Raw genomic sequence first — 25,927 nt, 5'->3', positions numbered from 1 at the left:
AGGTTTCTTGCAGCGATACCGGCAGGGGGGGCCGGTCGCTGATCGCTGTCACACACAGCGATCTCGCTGGTGAGATTGCTGTTGTGTGACAAAAGTTGTGACTCAGCAGCAATCTTGCTAGCGAGATTGCTATGTGTGACGGGGCCTTTACACTGATAAGGGTCAGCACCCAGAAACAGCATGTCTGCAAATTGAGATTCTGGTTTGGCTTTTATCTTAAGTCATGTGACAAGGATCGTTAAAGGGTCTATATTGACTTTTAGGATTGCTGCTTCCAATAAGTTCTAGTCCTCCTGGTCTCTGAGAAGGTAATTTGCATGTTCTGAAGATATTTTTGCGGTTCTGTAACGCAGCTACTTCATTTCTGGCTTGCGTTCAACAGAGTTCAGCGTTTCTTGCATCATCACGTTATCCGTGCTGTGTGTGAATGCGGATGGCTAACTGGCTGGTTTTAAGAGCTAATCCAGCCCTCCTCATGGCATTATCAAAGACAGATAAGGAGGCTGACTTAAGGGGCATTTACACTGCAAGATAATCATGAACCAGAGTTGTTGAAAATGCTTGCTTAACAATTATCTAGCCATGTAAACAAGCTGACGATCACCTGCATCCTATGAAATGTTCTTTAATGCAGCACAAAAGATCATCGTTCTCTGCAGTGCATCGTCCTTTGCTAAAAGGACTCGCACTGCAAAGATTAATGGCAGCCTGGGCGTACTTCGTGCTCTAGTATAGTAATCTAGTATAGCCCGCTCAGTGGGCATTGTTCACTTTGGTTTGCCTGTGTAAACAGGCATTCAAACGACCACCGATCGGTAAAAGTCTACCAATCAGCAGTTTTTATACACAGCAATGAAGATATCCTAACACATGGAACGCTGTCCTTTAGTCGTAGAGAATAAGAAAGGAGAGTCGTCAGAACAATAACAATATTTGTAGATCTGGACAATTTCAGTAACTAAAAGTATATTAGCTGTGTTACTTGATACTTTAAGTTCATTTAAAGCCTCCCCCCACTCCCATTAATAAACCCCCTCCATTTAATAGAATGGGAATTCAAAAATTATACATAATTGTAGTGAGCATGTGTGACAATGCCGTAGGGTTGGTGGTCGCACATGGTCACTAACACTCCATTCACACAAGGGGTTTACGGAGAGCTTTAGTGCTTTTTAGTGATTTAACCTCTACTTTCAAAACACATTTGTGAATAAGCAACCTGTACTTTTGACTGCTCCACAGCACCCATCCCATCCAAATATTCATGGGCAGTAACTGAATAAGAAAAGTGATGAGCGAGCAAGCTTGGGAGATCTCAGAGTATTTGGATGTGCTCGTAGATTTAGTTTCTGTCCCCGCTCCTGCTTTGTGACGTCCGTCCGCGGATCTGGACTGCAGTAGGGACAGCACCCGGAGAAACCCCGAGACCCTTAACCCCTATACAGGGATCTGGAATTGTAGCAAGGCCCAGGGGGTGGCTGTCTGGTGGAGCAGTGCGCCAGAGCAGGACGGTCGCCAATAGGGAAGAAGGCGGGGGACCAAAAACGTAGTCAGAAACCGGGAGAGCAGCGGAGGTATAGAAACGGCAGGCAGTGGCAGAGTCGACAGTCCAGGCCAAGGTCACAAAACGGGAGAGCGGCAAGATACAAAAACGGCAGGCAGTAGCAGAGTCGAATATCCAGGCCAAGGTCACAAACCGGGAGAATGGCAGAGGTACAAAATCGTCAGGCAGTAGAGGGGTCAGAAATCCAGGCTGAGGTCAGAGTCAAACAATAGCAAATCACACAGTAGCACATAGGGGAACCAAGAATATATCCGGCGGCTTGCAAGACCAGTCCCAAGGTATTTGAGGGATCAGGTCATCCCTCACAGGCTCCTGGACTGATGATGTCATCAGGACCGCCCCCAGGACCAGGCCAGATGGTGATGCACCAACCCCTTCATGATTGACAGAGGAGCGGAGCCTGCGTCCATCAGATGCCTGCGCAGGAGCCACTTCTCTTTCGCCGTAATCACTCGGGGGCGAACCACGGCGCCTCCCAGTGGCCGAGGCAGGAACAGCAGGCCCCGAGTCTGACGGCGACATGACAGTCCGGCACCTCCTAGTGGCCGAGGCCGGGACAGCAGGCCCCGAGTTTGACGGCAATGTGACAGTCCGGCGCCTCCAAGTGGCCAAGGCCGGGACAGCAGGCCCCGAGTCTGATGGCGACGTGACCGTCTGGCGCCTCCTAGTGGCCGAGGCCGGGACAGCAGGCTCCGAGTCTGACGGCAACGTGACATGTATGATTTGCAGCTACTTGACAGCCTGAATACATGTTGGGATTTCCTGTTTTTTAGGGAATTCCCATATGTATTCAGGCTGTCAAGTAGCCGCAAATCATGCAGGTGAGGCAAAAGAAACTAAATCTCCGAACACTTCCAAATACTCGGAGGTCACCTGAGTATGCTCGGGGAAACCTGAGTATGCTCGGGGAAACCCGAGCAACGAGCATACTCGCTCATCACTAAATTAGAACCATTTGCATGTAGATAACCACAAAAGTTCACAAAACAGAAAGTTTAAAATTAGGTCATCGCCGCTAATTAGGTTTCAAATTGTAAGGCTTTTCCCTGTACATGTAGAATTATAAAATTCAGTAAAAATATGAATGGTTTATTGCATGAATGGCATGCTTTACAAATATGAAAATTAGATCTTGGGATTGAAAGTGCTAAGATTCTATATAATTTAGTCAGTTTCATACCTGTATACAATCGATGAGTTAAGCTGCCTGTCAGACCTTGTGCTCTGTGGAGGACTCGAGTAAAACAAGCACCTAAAAAAAATATATATATAAACTTATTAAACAACACTAATACAGTGCACAAGTTATCAAATAACCACAGTAATATGTTTATGGGGAGTGGAGGCAATAAGTTACTTAAAGTTGTATTCTCATGTTATTAAATTTCTTTAGTCTGTTCAACCGCATGAAAATAAGCAGGTTTGTAATTGTCTTGCTTTTTCTTTCTGCTGTCACTCTCCTGCAGTGAGAGTTTTTATTTCATATAGTGTACTTTTTTTGCCAATTAAATCGGCCAGCAGATCCTGTACAAGAATGTTCCGGGAGAAGAGTTAACCCCTAACATTCCAGTCAGCTGTGACCAGCCCTTCATTTCTATAGAGCAGTTAGCTACTCCTCTTCCTCCCCCTCAGCTCCTCATTGAGCTGCTCTCATCAATCCTGCATAATTACAATTAGCAGCAACATGGTAGTTTCCCGATCTGTTCTCATAATCAATGCTCTCACTTTTCTAAGATGTGTGAATATTCAAATTCACGGATATCTCTATATGTAACTATAGTGATAACAGTGTAGGCCTCATAATTATAAGAGTAGCAGAAGAAAACTGACCAGAACTGTAATGCAAGAAAAAGTGCCCACCCTCCCAGCAAACAGGATGTAAGGAGACTGCAGAGATGCAAGGAGACTGCAGAGATGTGCGCTGTTCAAGAGACAAGAGAGGGCATAAAAAGACAAACCATTGGGTAATTTTTCACTTACAGAGGGATAACTATGTTCATGGTGCTATAGGAAAGTGTGGTTTACCATATAGCACCATACATACTAAAGTTCCATAGAAGCCAATCTGCATAGACAGTACACATTCATTTGTCAGAACAGAAATATTAATTTATTTATGTGGAATAATACAAAGTGCTGGAAATGTCATTAAGATCAAATTTGGAAAAAGAACAACAATTTCTAAAAAATAAACCATTAATACAAAATTAAGCATCATTCAAAAAGAAAGTCTCTTGATGTATACACGCGAATTCTAGTTAAGACCATTTGCATGTTTACGACATACAGATGCATATTTCATCTATTGGCCCCTGTAATAAAACATGATTTTTAAATAAACCTTTGAGCTGAATAGCATAGTTGACTTATGCTATTAAGCATAGTAAGCATACAAGAATATAAGTGTGATTGACAGCTTTCCTTCTATGAATGTAGAGTTAGTTATCTCAATCACTGAAGAACATCACTCACTGGACTACCAAGCACAAAAAAGCGGAGGTTTAAAGCAATTAATACAAATTATATGAAATGTCTTCCAACAAAATTACAGATTATATGTGTGGCACCCCAGGAGTGCGGTGGTCACAGTGGCATTGCCTCCCTCACAGGGAATAATGTCATGCCTGGAAGCAAGGAGGGGTCCCCTTACCAGGTGTCAGGAGAGAAGTCGAGCAGAACCTGGGCAGTGGAGCTATGATTAAACTCGCCCTAGAGTTGAGCGCTAAAGACCGGATACCGAAGTCAGTGGTTGTGCGGGTACTGAAGTCCCGGCAGCTAAATCCGGAGGGTAGGGGACTGCAGGTCTCCTTGCCCGATTTAATACCCGGCGGCATAGCAGCATACCAGAGCCTGGAGCCGACACAAAGGAGCGGCACCTGTGATAGGCTCGAGCTGCCTGCCATTTGGGCAACGGTTTGTTTTTAAAACAGAGAGACAGAAGCAGGAGGGTGAGCTGTTAGGCAGCAAGGAATAAGGGAGCACAGCGCAGAAGGAAGGCCTCCTTACCTACCTGGCCAGGTGTATCAAAAATTGCTTCCAGGCTTCCCGTCTCTCCATTACGATCTGTTACCAGTGCTCCGATCTGTACTATCAACTATCAAGTAAAGGAAAAGAAAACTACAGCCCTTGTGTCCTCCAGTGATCTCTTGCGCCCCGAGTCCTGCACCACAAGTTACATTAAGTCTGACAAACACAACCGGTAGACCTGGGGCCCCACTCCACCTGTGGGGAGCCGAACCATCCCAGCTGCGTCACAATCAGCCCCAGCGGTCTCCTTTAGCAGCGTCGGCCATCCGTTGCCGAACACCACAGATGGCGTCAACGTTAAATCCCATATACATATTCCCCATTTTACAGCACAGCCAGGGCCACGAAGTAGGGTCACAGCCCTGTGACTTCCCCAAAGAACTGTTCGACTCCGTTCCGAGTACCCCACGGCCCTGGTAGGCGTGTCATATGCACAAATCCTCCTGCTCTGTAACATTCTGTATGATTAATGTCACAAGTTATTTTTTAAGTGAATGGAGCTCTACTGCAGTTCCTCTGTGCAGCTGGTGGCCAGCAGAACCACTGGAAAGGGAGAAACTTTGAATGGCATGCCCTGCATTCTTACAATTATGGAAGGTCCTGCAGTTAGACCTCTACCAAAATCTATTAAAAAATGATGGCATATCCTTCATATCCTAGTCCTATGCCATGAACTTCTGTGCTAGGAAAACAGCTTTAATATATTAAACCAACTGAAGGCAAAGCTGTCAAACAACCCATCCACTCTGGACAACTAATATTAGATCCTATTAAACAATCCAATCACGCTATGCTCCTACTAGTGAGACCTCTAGGATTTTCCTAAGTAAACTACAGATATTGTCATGTTGCTGCTGTTATACTGACTAAAATGATACCTGGGGTGAAGAAATCCATCTTGTGGTTCTTGTGTAATCAGCATTAGAAATTTAAGGCTAACAATATGCTCATGCTTCGGGGTGAGGCTGTAGGCAGAGTCTTATCTTCCTGCTCTAAGCCAGAGAAATCAAGGAAATACCTGCCCACAGGCCTTCCCTGAAGAAAATACAGTCTGCCTCTATGATGAAGAACATGTTTATTCTTTGGGGCGGCCTGTGGGTGCCAACCTGACAATGCCTGTAGTTTACTTAGCAAAATCTTGCTGACCAGTTCGCATTAACAGAAATCAGCACTTGGCAGCAAGTGCTTCACTGCTTAGCAGTGCTGCTATCTAAGGGAAAATAAAGCATTATATGGTGCCAATTCAATTCCATGGTCTGCCCATATTGTGAGCATGCCTGCCAGGTCCTCTAGAGAAAGAGATGCTCTTCTATCTTTACTGATGAAGATGCCAAATGAGGGACTCAGATTTTGATTCAGAATAGTATAATAAGCTAGCAGAAATTAGCATTCAGAGCCTTTTTAAAAAAAGATTAGGATTCTTTTAAAATACACTGACAAGCAAAAGGGTAACAATATTTTGAACTTTTGTCTTTCAGGCTCCATATCTGACCAATCACTGCTGCTTCGAACTTGAGACTACCATCATTTTATGGACAATCATCTTGGCTCTCTTATACATAAATAAGGTCACTGGTTCGAATTGAGGCGTAGCCATTAAGATTTCCCAAGAGAAGAGAAACAGCGTTATCCAGCTCCAAAAAGTTACAAGACATTGCAGGTTTCTAATCTTCTGTAAACAAATTAGGATCCAGGATTACAAGACCATAGTTGTATCTTTTCAGAAAACATGTCAACCCTGACTACGGTTTATGCCCCCTTACATTAGCGCTACTTGGCGACATGTATCCTGCAACAGCAATACTCAGACAATTGCAAACAAGTTGCAGACAAGACCAGTCGCATGTAACTGGCATTAAAGTCCATGACAAGCAAGACTGATATTCAAAAACATTTGGGAACACTTGCAACTCTGCTTCAATCGCAGTAGGAAATTTTTACATGCAATGTCACAATGCGACACAGCGATATCCATGTTGTGAGACACATGATGCCACGTCGCCCTAGCCTTAAAGTGGTTGAAGCCAAGTTGGAAAATCAAGCACAGCCCATGATCAGAACATTTTAAAAACTTTTTAAAGTGAACTGAAAGTTATCCTCTATCCATGGGATAGGGAATAATTTACAGATTACTGGGGTTCAACTGCTGGGAACCCGAGGGTTCCAGAGAAAGGGGATCTGCAAAGCTTACACAAGATCAAAATCGAATCTATTCACTGCCGGAAAAAAGCAGAATACAGCACTTAAAGGGTGACCGCCAGTGAACTATGTCCCGGAAGTATTTTGCTGTGTTCCAGGACATAGTTCACCGGCGTATGCGCACTAATGCTTTTCGGCTTTGGCCACAGTTGGGCAGAGCATACTGCGCATGCGCAAGTCAAGTTTGCAATGCGCAAGCGCGTAATATGGAGGACAACTATGGAAATTCCCAAAAATATTGCGGAAAGAGGCCAAAAAGGGGTGGAGGAAAGGACCCAAAACACCGGTCATCGGACCGGATTGAAATCATTTACATAGACCGCCAAAATGAGGTGACAGATTCCTTTTAACTATTTCTGGCAGTCCCATAGACAATGAATGGAGTGGAGTTTGAGCATGAGCATCTCTTCTCCAGACTAGACGAGCTATGCAGGGGATCACCCAGCAATAAGAAGTTCTACTGTATCCTTTGGATAGAAACTAACATTTAATTTTGGGAATACTCTATTAAAGGAGGGTCTCTTTGTCCAGTAAATGCATAAAACACATCCAAAACTTTCAGATAAATGGTTTTAAAATGAACATTTGCTTTTCCAGAGTAATAGTTCTAGGAGTATGAAAACTACAAATGTAGAAAACAAAACATAAATGTTAGGCTACTTTCACACATCAGGTTTTCGGCGTCAGGCGCGATCCGGCGTCGTGCCGGAACGCCGGATCCGGCAAATGTTTAGTAAAACCGGATGTGACGGATCCGGTTTTCTGCCGGATCCGTCTTTTTCTGGACAGACAAAACCGGATCCGGTTCATCCGTTTTTCTATCCGTTTTTCGACGGATTACGCCGGATCCGGTTTTTAAAATTGACCCTTGTGGCCTTCCGAACGGGATTGGCTACTGGAAAACTATATATAGCATGTTCCTACAGCCCTTCTTTGACAGGTTGTAGAGGAGAAAGTGCAGGTTGGAGAGAAGAGCAAGTTACTGGCGAAGATGGATGTTGTCATTGGAAATATTTTGAAGAATTTGGCGGATTTTACAGCGGAGGCACATCGTTTGAGGGTGATTGTTCTGGAGAAGGAGAGAGCGAGACAGCAGCGCATCAGGCATCGTAGACGACGTTTGTGGATCCACCCCATCACAGCCAAGAGAATGACGCGTGGGGTCTATTCTACACTATGCATGGACCTTCGACGAAACCCGGATAAATTTTTTGGATATGTTAGGATGAAAATGGAGAATTTTGATTACTTGGTGGAGCGCATTGCACACCTCATAAGAAAAGCAGACACCTATTGCCGCTTCTCTGTTTCACCCGCAGAGCGTCTGATGGTGACTTTAAGGTAAGCCACATTTATTGGATATGATCGCATCAGAGCACACTTTCACTGCAATCTTGTTGGTGGTAATTTGTATCTCCAAGTGTTATAGGTCAGTTTTGGTATGTAATGCTGTGATTTAAAACTAATTTATTGTTTTTAAATTCCCCACAGATTTCTTGCAACTGGAGAATCCCTTTCGTCACTGCATTTCCAGTACAGACTCGGGATTTCCACCATATCTGGAATTGTGAAGTACACATGCCGTGCACTGTGGGACTCCTTAGCTGAAGAGTTTTTACCAGAGCCCACAACAGAGAGGTGGATTGAAATTGCTGACAAGTTTCAACAGATATGTCAGTTTCCAAACTGCTTGGGCGCTGTGGACGGGAAACATATCCGCATTGTAAAGCCAGCTGGATCGGGATCGGAATATTTCAATTACAAGAAATATTTTTCAATTGTCCTCATGGCCATCGCTGACGCGGAATACAAATTTATTGCAGTTGATATTGGGGCCTATGGCCGCTCCAATGACTCTCAAGTTTTCAAACTGTCTGCCATGGGGCGTAAACTGTATGGAAACACCTTCCAGTTCCCACCACCTAGACCGCTGCCGCAAACATCTGGTCCACCTATGCCATTTGTCTGTGTAGGGGATGAAGCCTTCCAGCTGTCAGAACACCTTTTGAAACTGTACTCTAGCAGAGGATTGACAAGACCAAAACGCATTTTTAATTACCGCCTCACAAGAGCAAGAAGAATGGTTGAATGTACCTTTGGTATTCTGACAGCCAAATGGCGGGTCCTATTGACTGCGATCAACCTCAAGACAGAAACTGTGGACGAGGTGATCAAAGCGTGCGTGGTACTCCACAATTTTGTTATCTGCAAGGAACCCATTTCCATTGAGGACACCTCTGAAGAAACCACCTTGCAAGATTACCATGACATTACCACTAGAAGTTCTGTGACGGTTTCAGTAATGAGGGACAATTTTGCACTATACTTTATGTCACCTCAAGGCAGAGTACACTGGCAGGATGACAGAGTGTGAAAGATTTGTGCCCTAACCAAACTTGTGTACCTTCTGTACCAACAGTATATACCTTTGCCAACCAAAGTTGGCTATCTTGTCATGGTCTCTATTTTTAGCTTTAGGCCACAGGTGTGTACCTGGTTGTGTTTTATGCAAAGTATTTCACCTTTTAACAAAAGTTGTGTACATTGTTAGGAAATCACCAACAATAAACACAACTTTTTAGGTGAAATACTTTGCTTCAAACACAACCAGGAACACAACTGTGGCAAAAAGCTAAAATTTACCCACAGTTATATACCTAGTTTTGAATACCATTTCACCTTTTAAATACCCTGTATTTAACCTTTTTCGCCGCAGAAAGAAATGACAGACAACCAGTGTAAAATAATTTAACTTTTATTGAAAAATGTTTTTTTAGTAAACTTTTTTAAAATTTTAATAAACTTGTTTAATAAAACTTTGAAACTATAAAACTGAAACCATAAAACTGGTCATTTTTATTTAAATACACACATTATAATTCTGTGTAGTGTGTGGTGGAAATACTGCTGTAGGGGCTGCGGGACACTTCGACACTGGGAGTGTGGAGAGAGGACTGGGATCGTGGTGGGGAAGGAACAGTTAGAGGTGAAGGTGTGGAAAAAACTACAGAATGGGTGGACATGTGGGAAGCAGAAGAGGTGGTGGGTGGTGGAGTGGAGGGTTGGGCAGGGACTGTAGGAGCAGATGATGTTGATGGCAAGTTGTATGGGGAAGGAGTTTGGTACGGGGCAGGTTGCTGGAAGTGGGGAGATGTCTGGTACGGGGCAGGTTGCTGGAAGTGGGGAGATGTCTGGTACGGGGCAGGTTGCTGGAAGTGGGGAGATGTCTGGTACTGGGGAGGTTGCTGGTACTGGGGAGTTTGCAGGTACTGTGGAGGTTGCTGGTGCTGGTGAGGTTGCTGGTGCTGGTGAGGTTGCTGGTGCTGGGGAGGTGGATGGTGCTGGGGAGGTGGATGGTGCTGGGGAGGTGGATGGTGCTGGGGAGGTGGATGGTGCTGGGGAGGTGGATGGTGCTGGGGAGGTGGATGGTGCTGGGGAGGTGGATGGTGCTGGGGAGGTGGATGGTGCTGGGGAGGTGGATGGTGCTAGGGAGGTGGATGGTGCTGGGGAGGTGGATGGTGCTGGGGAGGTGGATGGTGCTGGGGAGGTGGATGGTGCTGGGGAGGTGGATGGTGCTGGGGAGGTGGATGGTGCTGGGGAGGTGGATGGTATGTAATAGGAGGGGGAGGATGGAAAGTGGCTGGAGGTGGATGGTATGTAATAGGAGGGGGAGGATGGAAAGTGGCTGGAGGGGGTGTAGATGTAATAGGAGGGGGAGGATGGAAAGTGGCTGGAGGGGGTGTAGATGTAATAGGAGGGGGAGGATGGAAAGTGGCTGGAGGGGGTGCAGGTGGAGGAACTACTGTGGTGGGAGGAGGAGGAGGTTGGGAGGTAACTTGCTGGAGAGCAGCGTGGCATGAATGCATTACATGCATCTGCTGGGCAGGAGAGAGCGTTTCCATGCGCTCCACAACAGACCTGAAAAAGGTGTGGTTTGGCGAAGATCTTGCTTCTGAATGCATGGTTTGCAGAAGTGTCTTCACCTCCAGAATGCTGGAGTTGATCTGCTGATAGCCTGCGGAGATTTGCTCTGACAAGACTTTTAGACAGTTCTGGAAAGATGCATTCAGATGCAAGAACTCTGGCGCATAAGTCTTTTCCTGACCCCTCTGCCGCTGCCGCCCAGTACCCGCAGGTGTACTAGAGGTGGCAGGGGCAGAAGGGTGGGGTAAAGGGAAAGCGATCTCCTCACCAGCAGCTTCATGTAATGTAGGCGGCCACGATGCTCCTGTGCTGGTGGATGGGACAGATGGGTCGAATGTGTTGGATGGCTGGGAAGGTGCAGATGTACCGGGGCGGTCGAAGTGTCCCTCGGTGCCGGTCTCCTCAGGGATCGCCTCAGAAGGGTCCAATCGTGCCGACTCCCGAGTGCTGCTCACCGTGCTGTGGAATAAAGAGAAAAAAAACAATAAAAATACTGACATGGTATGGCCCTGGCTGAAAAAAAAATTTACATATAACATTTTTTTTCACATGTGGTGTGTAATATTTACCTTCTGGTGACCATTGTTTCCCGGAGGAACGACAGGGCTTCTGCGTACTTGTACTTGCTCCTGCGTCCTCCAGATCCACTCGGGGCCCGCATCTCTTTATTGAACTCCTTCTTGAAACGATCTCTCACAGACCGCCACCGATTCACAATTCTGTTCCCTGAAACGAGAAAGGAGTGGTTAGTATACAACATCAGTGTTTCCCAAACTCCAGTCCTCATGGTCCCCAGGGGTCATGTTTTCAGGATTTCTATAGTAAATAGAAATCCTGAACACATGATCCGTGGGGACCACGAGGACTGGAGTTCGGGAAACACTGGTTTACATCAAGCAACCGGTACTGTATATACTTACGCTCTTTAATCTGGGCCCGAGCTTCGAGGTCCTCCCAGCGGCCAACAAGGAGCGAACAGATTTCCTCCCAGAGTCGTCGGGTAACGATCAGGTCAGCGTGGCGGCGGTCAGCCATATTCCAGAGCGGCTCCCTTTCTCTGACGAGATCGATGAGGCGGTCCACATCAATCCCTCCATCCTCATCGTCAGAGTCGGGAGCACGCTGTGAAGGCTGTTAAAGAAAAAGACAAAAATAACATAATTAGCCTCCACAAAAGAAATGAAATAAAAAGTGCAAAAAAACAAAGCAAAAATATTTATACTTACACGCTGGTGACCGCCACGTTGCTGTCGCCGACGACCCTGGGAGGCACTGCGAGGACCTCTTGGCCAAGCACCAGATTGGGAAGACTAGAGAAGAAAACAAAAAATGTTATGTCTTTGGATGTAGGCATTTGTTTGCTGTGTGTGGTCTGCAGAACATTGTTTTCTATGTGTTGTGTGTAGTGTGATGTTGTGTTTCTGCGTTTGATGCAAAAAACGTACCAATTGTGATCCCACTCCAGGTGTCTGTCCACCCCTTCCTTCTTCTTCTGGGAGCTCCTCTTCATCTTGTGATTCCTGTTTTGAAATAAAAGGCAATGAATAGACATATATTACAGAGAAGATGGATTTTGGAAATAAAAACTTACCGTCAAACGCTGACGATGCGAGGGAGGGCTCCCAGAAGATGATGTGCTGTCTTCCTGGTGGCCACACTCCATGCCTGTGGGTGGTGTTCCAGCTGCTGCCATTGCTGCTGCTGCTGCATCTATTGGGCGGCTGTTGAATAAAGAGAAACAAAGGGCCAATGAATATCTTGATATTCAATAGCCCTAGTTTGGAGGAATGGGTTATTTGATAATTACCGTCTCTCATCTGCTGCTGGCCTCCCCTCCTCAGCATGTTCTATTTGCTGCTCCATTTGGGGTGGTGGTGGTGCGGATGGTGCTGCAGTGGTCTCCTGCCTTCTCCTGCGCCTGGTTGCTGTCTTGGGTGGCATGTTGGGTGTGGCTGTGGGTCCCACTGTCTTGCTTTTATATATGTCTTGTGGGCAGAGCTACTGAGCATGCTCAGACCAAAAAACCGGATCCGGCCGCCGGATCCGGCGCATTGTGGCGCTCATAGGCTTTCATTGTGTGAAAAAGCCGGACGCGCCGGATCCGGCGTGTCCGGCTTTTTCGCCGGAGACAAAAAACGTTACAGTCACCGTTTTTTCCAGACGCCGGATCGCGACACATTGCCGGATCCGGCGAAAACCGGATGAAACGCATGGCCATCCGGCGCGATCCGGCGCAAATGCAAGTCAATGGGGGGGAAACCGGATCCGGCATTGCATTTCGCCGGATCCGGTTTCTGTCAAAAGCGCCGGATCGCGCCTGACGGCGAAAACCTGATGTGTGAAAGAGGCCTTACCCAAAAGCAGAAAATTTGCTGAGGACAATCAGCATCAACGATGTAATCGGAATTAAGAATCAGCACTGGCGGTGACAGAAATTCTGAGAGGACCTGACAATGAAAGACTATAAATAAAAGGAAAAAAGTGATAAGTGAAAGGCATTTTCCGTCTTGGCATGCAGACTTCGGTACTGACCTGTAATAACCCACAGTTATGTAGTGCCAGCCTGTATAGTGTCAGTACATGTGTACACAAGACAGGAGCAAAATATCATAAAGGCATTATAAAAGGAAAACCATGTACAACATAAAAAAGGAGCCTCAACATGATCAGAACAAGCAGATTCTATTAGAAACCAGGCTTTTTTAGAATTCCTGTACTACACGTCTTGTCTCTCAAGAGTTACTATATATCATTTCTTGTGCACACAGCCCATTTCCATAGTAACCATATTGTTTCATTTTTGAGATACATTGTAAAACTTGGCCCATTATATATACAGTCATGTAAATACCACACCGCCACTATCACAAGTTTCTTAAGCCATTTCCAGCAGCATAATGACTGACAAAAGTGTCCAGGACGTCTCCATGCTGAGCTTATATTTCCCCTTCCACAGAGTTCACATGCACATATTTCATTCACCTTATCAGCTACGTCCTCCATCTGCAAAGCAGCACTCTGCCATAGAAAATGTATCGTCACTGACAGATGTCATTCCTAAATATACTCAGGTCGTGTTTTTCACCAAATGTTTGTCATTTCTCATACAAACCTTGCTCACTGCTATATATCTTGCTCATCCCTCCTTCAGATCTGTCAACCTTCCAACAAATCTTGATCAAACCACTGCCAAACTTTGATAACCCCTCTGTCAAATCCCATAAATCTTAGGTGTCTGGGTTGCTTCCTGTTGAGCTTTTCAAAGGCCTCAGATAAATATTGTATGTTTGGCAATAATAATTTGGTGTTTAAAGGCAAAACTGTTACTGAGCTCAAACACCCCCTAATCCACATACAGTATACGAGAATGCAAATCTTTGAAACTGAAATTCATGGACACCTTTATTTCTTCTATATATTGCTGTTTTCCCGAGTAATTAGCATATTCATTTGTATGAGAAAATAGAAACCGCGGACGGCACCGCTGTTACCATATATCCGCTGATGGTGTGCGTCTGGCTGCAAGCGGTCATCCAATGCTCCTGGGTGCTTGACCTCGCAGTGATCAAATCATTGAATCCATATGTAGAAAAGGTCGCACTCAACAGGATAAAATATAGCTCCTTTATTGACACGGTCCACCCGTGGAAGCGCTAGAACAGCGCGAAACGGCCGTTGTCAGCATGTGAACACTCTTGCCACTCTACTCTGACCTGACATGTAACTATGTGTCAATAAAGGAGCTATATTTTATCCTGTTGAGTGCGACCTTTTCTACATATGGATTCATATTAATTTGTATGCAAAGATGAGTTAAGTGCTCTGGGCATCTCAGAGCACTTAACGATCCCCTGCCTTTTTAGCTTGAGTGATAGATAGGCAAGGAAATCAGACAGCGAGCTAAGACATATTTATTAATGACCTTGTAGGGGGCATAGAGAGTAGAATTTCAATATTTGCAGATGACACTAAACTCTGCAGGGTAATCAATACAGAGGAGGACAATTTTATATTACAGGAGGATTTATGTAAACTAGAAGCTTGGGCTGATAAATGGCAAATGAGCTTTAATGGGGATAAATGTAAGGTCATGCACTTGGGTAGAACGAACAAGATGTATAATTATGTGCTTAATTGTAAAACACTGGGCAAAACAGTCACTGAAAAAGACCTGGGTGTATGGGTGGACGACAAACTCACATTTACCGGCCAGTGTCAGGCAGCTGCTGCAAAGGCAAATAAAATAATGGGATGCATTAAAAGAGGCATAGATGCTCATGAGGAGAACATAATTTTACCTCTATATAAGTCACTAGTGCGACCACACTTAGAATACTGTGTACAGTTCTGGTCTCCGGTGTATAAGAAAGACATAGCTGAACTGGAGCGGGTGCAGAGAAGAGCGACCAAGGTTATTAGGGAACTAGGGGGTCTGCAATACCAAGACAGGTTATTACATTTGGGGTTATTTAGTTTGGAGAATCGAAGGCTTAGGGGTGATCTTATTACAATGTATAAATATATGTGGCGACAATACCAAGAGCTTTCTAATGATCTTTTTACTCTTAGACCTGTGACGGGGACAAGGGGGCATCCTCTACGTCTGGAGGAAAGAAGGTTTAAGCATACTCACAGACGCGGATTCTTTACTGTAAGAGCAGTGAGACTATGGAACTCTCTGCCATATGATGTTGTAATGAGTGATTCCCTACTAAAATTTAAGAAGGGACTGGATGCCTTTCTTGAAAAGTATAATATTACAGGGTATATACACTAGTTTCCTTAATATTGCGTTGATCCAGGGAGCAAGTCTGATTGCCGTATGTGGAGTCAGGAAGGAATTTTTTTCCCCAATGTGAAGCTTACTTGTTGCCACATGGGTTTTTTTTGCCTTCCTCTGGATCAACATGTTAGGGCAAGTTAGAATAGGATATGGGTTGAACTAGATGGACTTAAAGTCTCCCTTCAACCTTAATAACTATGTTACTATTTTACTATGTAATTCAGACAGTGAGCTATCATTCAAGCTAAAGAGGCTGGTGCTAGGTGGGAAAACACCCTCAGGAGGCAGAGGATCTTTAAGTGCTCTAGTATGCAAAGAGCACTTAAAGCCTCATTTGCATATAAATAAAATCACTAATTACTTGGGATGCAGAAATAAAGCTGCCCATGGACTTACATTTCAAATACCTGCATGCCAATATGTGCGTTTTTTGGTCGGGGAGGGGGGCAATGTGTCATTTATTTTACCGATAGATTCCCTTTAATAGTTTGCCAATATACTGAAGCCAAATTGCACTCTTGCTAGCAATCTTGAGAATCAGAGGTCCATGGAACATAAATCCAATCCAAAAATCTATACAGCTAAATGTAATCCTAATATTCCAATAACTTTGAAAGGAATGAGCCACGCAAGTCTCGCTAAATGTGGCCGATTGCTTTAGCAACACATGAGATTAGCAGGCAAGAACCATAAACACGTTTTACAAGATGCACACAGTTTATGATGTGAATCAAAGGTCAGGAATTGGTACGACACTTCATCCTTAAGTGGATGAAAAAATGGTAGCCATTCACAGGTTGATACGCCTACTTTCACACAGCTCCTGCAACATTGCAGAAAAACCGCAGGTGACGGAAGGGAGCAAGCCAATGTCAGGATGGATTTTCTGCCTCTGCACATCAACAATAACTTCATCTCATGTACTTCTAAGGCTATGCTCCCACATTAAGCTTTTGGTGCTGCAGATTTTCTGCACCTATTAAGTAAATTAAGTTACTTGCGTTTAAGTGCTATATTTATCAAGTGTTATTACGTTTTTGAAGCTGCATTTTTGTTGCTTTTTTTTGTCATGTTTTAAATTAAGCTGCTTTGTTTTTGATACTTCCTGGTATTTGGCTTTGACAGGGATCTGCAGTGTGTCTACCGGGTATGGACTTTCTCTTGGGTTCAGGGAACAGATCTCTGTATTCCTGTTCTTTTGGCAAATAAGTCTCTCTCTGGTTGCCCCCAAAGATTCACAATCTGTTGAAAGACTGATGGATCAATTTCCCATTCCCCGTTTTTAGGTTGTTCGGCTGAGGAAATCTGCTTTCTCGTGCTCCTTCCCCTTTCCCTTTATGTATAGGGCCGATATCTGCAGCTGATGTTCCACCATAACCTGGAGAATTTGCCGAGCTAGCCATATTAGGGGCCGGAATCTTGTACCCCCCTGGTGATTGATATATGCTACAGAAGTTCATTGTCCGACATTATTCAAACGTGTCTCGCTTCCAAATGGGGAAGGAATTCTATCATTGCATTCCTTGTTAGTGGTTCCCTGCAGTTTGAAGAACGACCCGCTTCTGCCTCTGACCAGATTCCCTGAATTATATGGCCCCTGAAATGCGCACCCCATCCTTCTGCGCTTGCGTCCATCACTATCACATCCGATATTTGGAGGGACCATGGCACGCCTCGCGATATCTTGAATCCAGCCACCAGGTCATGGAGTCTACTGCTTCCTGGGGGAGCATAATCTTTCCCTCTAGATGTCCCACAAGCTTCCTTTCCCCCTCCAGGACATCCTGCTGAAAGGCCCTGGAATGACATTGGGCCCACTGCACTGCTGGAATGCATGATGCCATTGATCCTATAAGGAACATGGCTTTTCTCAGACATGACCAGGTTGGCCAATACCGCCGACACTAGGGTTATAATCCGGTCTTTCTTTTCCTCTAGTAGGAAACAGACCTGCTTCTCTGAGTCCAAAATAAGCCCTAAGAAGAATTGAACCTTGAGGGGCTGCAGCCTCGACTTATCGATATTTATCATCCAACCGAGCTTGGACATAGTGGCTCGGATGTGATTTAGTTGAGAATTAAATTCGTGTTCTGTCGTGCTGATCACTAAAAAAATCGTCCAGGTAAGGCACTACTAACACGTTCTCTTCCCGTAAATGCGCCCTCACCTACAGAACAATCTTGGTGAAGAGTCTCGGGGCCATGGACAGACCAAAGGGCAGCACCCTGTACTGGAAATGTCTCAGTTGTCTGTTTACATATACCGCTACCCTTAGGAATTGCTCGTCTTCTTGATGAATGGGGACATGGTAATATGTGTCCTTTAAATCCAAGACACTCATATAACAGCCCGGGAACAAGATCTTTATTGCTGTTTTTATCGACTCCATTTTGAATGGTCTGTAGACCAGGAACTTGTTGAGGCCTTTCAGATTGATAATAGCCCTGAATGACTGGTCGGGCTTCCTTATCAGAAACAGGGAAGAATAAAATCCCCTCCCCTGCTTCTGAACAGGCACCTCCACCAGCACCCTCTTTTGAAGTATGAGAAACACTTCTGCTTTCAGGGCCTGTTCTTTCCAGGATCTGGAGGACTCTGATCCTGAAGCTGTGCCTGGGGGTGGATGTGAACTCTAGTCTCAGCCCTGATCTTATTATATTGAGCACCCAGGCATTTGCCGAGTTTTCCTCCCAGGCAGTTTGGAAGTGGGACAGCCTTCCTCCTACCTGGGACTACCCATCACTTGGAAGGATTTTCAGGTCCTTGTCAAGGAACCCCCAAACATTAAACCCTTGCTCTTTGATTTTTGATCCATCCAGTTTCTTGGAGGATCTACTCCTGCTATACCTTCTCCTACAAAAGGAGCTTTAAAAACTGAGGACGGGACAAACTAGGGGAACCTTTTTTCTTGTCTGCTGCCTTATCGAGCATATCATCCAGAGCTTGACTAAAAAGAGGTTTCTTTTCACACGGGACAGAGCAAAGCCTAGTCTTGGACTGAGCATCCCCCGGCCAGCTTTTGAGCAATAGGGCACTACGAGCAGCATTAGAGAGGTTTGCTAATCTTGCCGCTAACCTAAGAGTCGGCCGAGGCGTCGGCTAAAAAGTAAGCTGCTCCCAGTAACAGCAGAAGATCCGCAAGGATCTTCTCTCTTGGAGTGTTGTTTCTTAGATGGTCTCCAAGCTGCTGTAGCCACACCATCACTGATATTGCCATGCAGGTTGCTGCGATTGACAGCTTTAGTGAGCCTGCTGATGACTCAAAGGCTTGCTTTAGGAAGATCTCTGCCTTCTTGTCCAAGGGATCCCTTAGAGCAGGGTTCCCCAACTCCAGTCCTCAAGGCCCACCAACAGGTCATGTTTTCAGGATTTCCTTAGTATTGGTCAGGTGATAATTGCTTCACCTGTGCAATACAAAGGAAATCCTGAAAACATGATCTGTTAGTGGGCCTTGAGGACTGGGGTTGGGGAACCCTGCCTTAGAGTACCTAGGTCTTCAAAGGGCAACAGATTTTTTTTTTACTGACATAGCAACTGCGACGTCAATTTTTGGGATCTTCTCTTATATTCCCGTCTCCTCATCAAAACCATATCTTCTTTTTGAAGAAGATGGTAATGGCCCTTTCCTTTTCGGCCTTTTTCACTCCATATTTATGAGCATCTTGTTGTTTTCATTAACCGGAAAGGAACGCCTCTTATTTTGACCCAAGCCCCCAAACAATGTCCTAAACTGTCCTGGTTGGCTTAGGATCAAATATGCCCATAATGGACCTTATTGCCCTTACCAGTCTGTCAGTATCCTCAGCTGGGAAGCAGGGCCTACCCCGTGTCCTCATCGGAGGTGGAAGAGGAGATTGACTCCGCCGGGTTCGAACTCTCCCCCTTGAACTCTACTGATCCTTCAGACTCTGATGACAATGGTTCTGGTTTCCCCTCTTCTCTTTGCCCCATCAGGTGTTTTAAGGACTCCTGTACCTCCAGTCTAATGATGGTTTTTAGGTCCATAGTAAACCCGGGGGTTTCTTCTGAGATCGTCTGCTGTATACACCTAGCACAGAGTCTCTTATTAGAAGCGCTGGGTAGATACCCCTTGCACAGGGCACACTCCCTATTGTTCGGCTTAGAACTACGCTTCAGGGGCCTTGCCTAGTAAAGGAATACACAACGGTGCACTTTCATGTAGATCACTGATCATTCAGCTGATCAATCTACGGTACCGGAGACGGAGGCTGAGCTGGTTCCGAAGAATGTCTCCCCCTGGTGGTGGGCTCATGACCTGCCTTGCCCTTCAGGCTGGTCCTGCTACTTGTACGACGGCCATTGCGCCTTTGTCCATGCTGCTGGTGGCACTGAAAAGGCTCCTGTGCCAACTGCAGCAAAGAAGATAGTGGTGGTAGTTGCTGCTGCCTGCGATGGCGTTGGGTGACGCTGCTGCTGTAGCTCGTCCATGATTCGAATGCTACCGGAAAAGCAAACATCTTCCAGGGCACTTCCTTTAAAAATTGGGTGGCACCGCCACCTCGTCTCCTGAGCTTTTAAATCCGGCACTCTTTGAGCAGGGATTCCTCTAGCTCTGCGCATGTGCAGACACGGATGGCCGCTGAAGTCCCTGGTGCGCTACACCACCGGGACGCGCTGGAAATCCTCCTGTGGCCAGCGCGAGCATCCGGGCGGCCTCACTTTACGGCACAATCGCCTCCAGGCCACGCCAGCTTCCCCAGCGTCACCGGTCGTGCGCAGATCCGGAAGCGCATCCTGGCGCACATCGCTGGGGCACTTCTGCATCCTCCAGCGCGCAAAGCCCCTGGACCCATGTCGGCTAAGATACATTCACTGAAGAGGTCTCAGCCTGTATGGCGCTGCACCAACCTCCCAGTCGGCGTTACCTAACCCGTGGATGGCATCCTACATTCCTGGACACCCTCCCGGGTAAGTGTACCGCTTCATCTATAGGTTCCCACGAGGACAGGAAACCGAACTGATGTGGAGGAGAGGTACCGCCTTTTTATTCAGTAGGTTTCCTATCCTGGTGGTCAGATACCCTCTCTCATGTGGTGCTGTCATGGGAGAAGGGAAAAATAGTGATTTCATCAGAACTGCAGCAAGCAGCCCAGTAAGAGCTATATAGCTGAATCAAGGTCTCTGCTTCAGCATCATGCTGCTCTCAGATGGGGTAGCATAAATCTAGTGACAGTTTCCCGTTAAAGCTTAAACTATTTTAACAATGGCATACAAATATATACTCTGATAACATAAGATGTAAAGGCCCCGTCACACTAAGCGACTTACCAGCGATCCCGATACCGATATCAAGGTGTCAGGATCGCTAGTAAGTCGCTATGTGATCGCTGGTGAGCTGTCACACAGACAGCTTCACCAGCGATCAGCACAGCGATGCCGAGCGCCCGGCATCGCTGGCCATCCCTGTAATAAATAGAATCAAAATAAAAAATATAGTTATTCTCACCTTCCGACGTCCTGTTTAGCCATCCTGCCTCTCTCCACGCTCCGATCCCAGTGATCCTTTGCACGAATGACCACGAGATGTCACAGTCTCGAGGGATAACAAAGTCTCGCAGTCATTCGTGCAAAGGATCACTGGGACCGGAGCGTGAAGAGAGGCAGGATGGCTGAACGGGACATCGGAAGGTGAGAATAACTATATATTTTTTTTTTTTTTAATTATTTTTTACACCTGATGGCTGGTCTCCCGCCTGTCACACACAGCAATGCGTGCTGGCCAGCGGGAGACCAGCGACCAAAGAAATGTCCAGAGGTTTCTTCCAGCGATCAGCGATACCGGCAGGGGGGCCGGTCGCTGATCACTGTCACACACAGCGATCTCGCTGGTGAGATCGCTGTTACGTCACAAAAGTTGTGACTCAGCAGCGATCTCGCTACCGAGATTGCTTAGTGAGACGGGGCCTTAAGGCTGTACACAATTGCCAAAGGTCCACATGTAAGTTTACTGCTATTCATTTTATAGCCTGTAGAGGCAGACTTATACAACACTTCCCATACGCACAGAATGGGAAGACTTATACAACAATTCCCATACGCACAGAATACGATCCATCTGTGATTGTTAATGGTCATTGTTCTGGTGAGCATTGTCATGTATAAAATCATTTCACCTGATAAACGAGCGTTCATCTGGTTACACAGGCTGATTATCATTTCCGATAAACTGTGTAAATACAGCTTAGGAACAAAGACTGAGCTCTGCTCTGACTTCAAGCTTCTTCTACTTGAAACCATGGCAAGTACAGAAATGAACTGTAAAGGCCTCGTCACACTAAGCGACTTACCAGCGATCCTGACACCGATATCAAGGTGTCAGGATCGCTAGTAAGTCGCTATGTGATCGCTGGTGAGCTGTCACACAGACAGCTTCACCAGCGATCAGCACAGCGATGCCGAGCGCCCGGCATCGCTGGCCATCCCTGTAATAAATAGAATCAAAATAAAAAATATAGTTATTCTCACCTTCTGACGTCCTGTTTAGCCATCCTGCCTCTCTCCACGCTCCGGTCCCAGTGATCCTTTGCGAGAATGACCGCGAGATGTCACGGTCTCGAGGGATAACAAAGTCTCGCGGTCATTCGTGCAAAGGATCACTGGGACCGGAGCGTGGAGAGAGGCGGGATGGCTGAACAGGACGTCAGAAGATGAGAATAACTATATTTTTTATTTTTTTTTATTATTTTTTACACCTGATCGCTGGTCTCCCGCCTGTCACACACAGCGATGCGTGCTGGCCAACGGGAGACCAGCGACCAAAGAAATGTCCAGAGGTTTCTTCCAGCGATCAGCAATAACGGCAGGGGGGCCGCTCGCTGATCGCTGTCACACACAGCGATCTCGCTGGTGAGATCGCTGTTGTGTCACAAAAGTTGTGACTCAGCAGCGATCTCGCTACCGAGATCGCTTAGTGTGACGGGGCCTTAAGGGTACCGTTACACTTAGCGATGCACCAGTGATCCCGACAACGATATGACCCGGTCAGGATCGCTGGTGCATCACTAAGTGGTCGCTAGTGAGCTGCCAAACAGGCAGATCTCACCAGCGACATAGCAGCGGTGTGCGGTCGCTACTTATCTGTCACAGACAAGGCGATGAAGACGTCCTCCCGCCCGCATCCACGCGTCGCTCGTCGCCACAGCAGGAAGCCGATGACGAGAAATGGCCTAGGACGTTCTCGCGCGATCAGCGATAACCAGCGGGGGAGCCAGTCGGAGGTATCACATGTACCGATATCGCTAGCAATATCGCTGCTGCGTCACAAAACCAGTGACGTTATAGCGATATTGCTAGCGATATCACTATGTGTAACGGACCCTTAATTCACATGGCTCCTCTGCAAATTGTAATAGCCCCTCTCAGCTGTGACCAATTGTCAAAACGTTTTACTAGTCTGGGAATAAGGCCAGGTCCCCAACAGACTAGTGTCCCCATTAATGATTTTCTTCTGACATTCTAAAAGAAGGTTATTCAGATGAGCCTGAGATGCCATTATTGACTTCATTGAAACAATCCAATTCCAAAATCTAACAAGCTATAAAAAATTTTTTACACCGCTTGAGAGGAGGCCAAATCAAGTCCAAAGTTTCCAGTTTGGAATGTTTGCCCAATTGAAGACATTGGCGCCTTTGATGGCACATCTGAATCCGTTTTACGGCAACTCCAACACAGCCTAAAGAACATGCGCCTTACACTATGTGGGCCAAATCTCAATCAGGGGATGCTAAAAACTGCTGCAATTATTTACTTCAACAATTTTTCACTCTCCTCCTCATACTGCTGGTATTATTCTACAGCACTGGACTCACACATACTAGACTTCAAAAGTAATTCACTTCTGAAAACGCTATTTTTATCTTTATCTACTGGCTAAAGCAGGACAGAGATCTCTTTCCATTGTATACAGTGTAACATTTGGAAGCAGCATTGATATGAAACGGCAACAAGAACGCAGCAAATTTGCCCGAGTGTAAAGATGACTTTAGCCCTCCAGCTTATGACAGCTTATGAACACAGCCATTATGCAGCTCCATGCAATCTCTTAGTTGCACAGAGCCATAATAAAAGACACTCACAGAAGTCTACAGAGATCTACTGTAATTGCGTATTTCATAGAGAAACTGGCACAGATTTGCTGTCAGTTTCCAAATGAATCCAGCAAAAGAAGTGACAATACATTCTGCTTGCTCGCATATCATAAGATTGAGAAATCTACCCACTGTGACTCCACCCTAAAACTTTGGCATCCCACTTTGATCTTTGTAAATCAAGTGTCGGTGATACGAGTATCTGAATTAACCCAACTGCCAAGCAAATTTCATGAAAAGCATATAGAGGAAGCAAACTGCACAATACTCTCAGACTACATGCAAAGTGAAAGAGCACAAGAAAATTGAGACATTTGAAAAGGTCACAAGTCATTTTTATAGTAAAGCAGCTTCCCGATTAAGGATGTTGTTTTAATTGAAAAGACAAAGTCGCCCAATAAGCATGGAAAGTGCAAATGTGAAGAATATAAATAGCACGGAAACAAAAATGTGGACTCTTCGTTTCGGGAAATGCTGGATAAGTCACCCAGAGCGCGGCACATTTATGCTACACTGCTCAATTACTGTTCATTATTGGTCTCACTCTAATTACGGGGCTGTCAAATTAATGTATGAAACACTAATTATGCTTCATTTTTTGGTCTATTCATCTGCACTAAGGCATACACATCCACAGAGCATTTTTGTTTCTTCCAGACATGTCAAGTGCTAGTCAAGGATGAAAGATCAAGTCATTTTGGTCATGGTCAAAATAAAGCGATGGCCTGATTATTAAAGCGTCTCCGCCTAAAGAATTGCAAGAATATTTATTTTCTTTTAAAGAGAACATGCCCGACTTCCATAGAAGTACAGAGTCAAAGTCAGAAACCATCCATTGCTTAGGCCTCTTTCACACTTCCGTTGTTGTGGTCAGTTGCAATCCGTGAAAAAATGCAAAAGACAGATCCGTCTTCGTCGTGACACCAACGCATGCCACCGGACCATTGTTTTGACGGATCCGCAGCCTGGAAAAAGAGAGAGAGAGAGAATTTTTATTCCGCCGCCAGAACGGGATTTGGGGTTAAATTTCTGGCAAGGAAATTCTTCCGGGCATGCTCAGTGTAAAAAAGCGGATCCTTGCACACAAAAAACGTTTCATTGTCCGTCCACATAAGCGGACACCCAACATTTTGGTGGATCCGTCAAAAAACGGATCCAACGGATGACCATCCGTCAAAATCCGCCGCTAATGCATGTCAATGGGAAAAAAACAGATCTGCCCAAAAAAAATGGCAGATACGTTTTTTTTTTGCAAAACGACGGATTTTGACTGATGGAAACAAACGGAAGTGTGAAACAGGCCTTAGTTTCAAGTCAAAACATCCAACAAACGGGTTCTGCAAGAATGGATAGAGACTGTTTTTTGCACAACGCCTAATTTGTTCATGGCTTCTTTCTGGCTCATTCACACTGACTTAGGGCTGATGCAGATGACCGGATAAATTGGATGTATGACATACGATTTTACATTGCATAGCACACTGACCCATGTTATTCAATATGGCTGTTCAGACGAACGATTCATTTCTCAGCTGACTGTCCATGAAAAAAAGATATGGCAGCACGCACTTTCTTGTGAGTCTTGGAAGATATTCACCCATTCAAGTCAATGAGTGCATAATAAAAAAAGGATTCCACATGAAACATCTGAATTGCATCTAATTTTTTTTTATACGTTTCTAGTGTAAACCTGAAAACTGCATTTGATCTTGTACATTTTTTTGAGTGCAGATGTATAAAAACAGATCGCACACACATCACACGGACATAACACAGATGTACACAATGAACGCACGGATGGCACACAGGTGGAAAATAAGAAAAAAAATTGTTCTGAGTTTCAACCAGAAATCTCGGACCATTTCTCATACACTTGTCTACTGCCAGCCTTAAAAGGAGATAAAATGCAGGACCAATCCTATGAACAGACATGGTGCCATTTCTGGAAGAAAAAGAATACAAGATAAATATTATGCCTAGTGCAGGGGAACCATCTCCATATCAACTTCTACAAGGTAAAAACATATAAATCAAAAGAACCGCAAGGGAAGAAAAGTTACTGGCACTAAATCTCTTGATTTTTGCTGCTAAGTAACACCTCATCAGCCTGTGTGCAAACAATGGTCAACTTACGGAGTACAGATGCACACCAAAAAACAAATGTAAATGCAAAGCCCAAAAGAGAAAAAAAGGTGGCACTCACCCTCCGGGTAAAAGAATCATTTACTAAATCTTGTAAAACAGTTTCAGCGGGAGAACTGTGTAAAACTTCTTAGGACAATGTTCGTTTTGCGCTAGCTGCGCTTCAACGGGTCCTGTACT

The 25,927-nt window shown here is 45.4% G+C and overlaps 1 protein-coding gene across 1 annotated transcript in view; it reads right to left on the bottom strand.

Annotated features, from left to right (window-relative positions):
• The window catches only part of CERK (ceramide kinase), a 173,574-nt gene that overhangs the window by 96,608 nt on the left and 51,039 nt on the right, over positions 1–25,927 (bottom strand). The window contains exon 2 of the mRNA XM_073573495.1: positions 2,745–2,816. Coding sequence (XP_073429596.1) covers positions 2,745–2,816 — 72 coding nt within the window. The remainder of the gene's footprint in view (positions 1–2,744; positions 2,817–25,927) is intronic.

Source organism: Dendrobates tinctorius, unplaced genomic scaffold (genome assembly GCF_039654945.1).
Source record: "Dendrobates tinctorius isolate UK_male_01 unplaced genomic scaffold, ASM3965494v1 ptg000035l, whole genome shotgun sequence".
NCBI lineage: Eukaryota > Metazoa > Chordata > Amphibia > Anura > Dendrobatidae > Dendrobates > Dendrobates tinctorius.
This window is presented reverse-complemented; position numbering and strand designations above follow the sequence as displayed.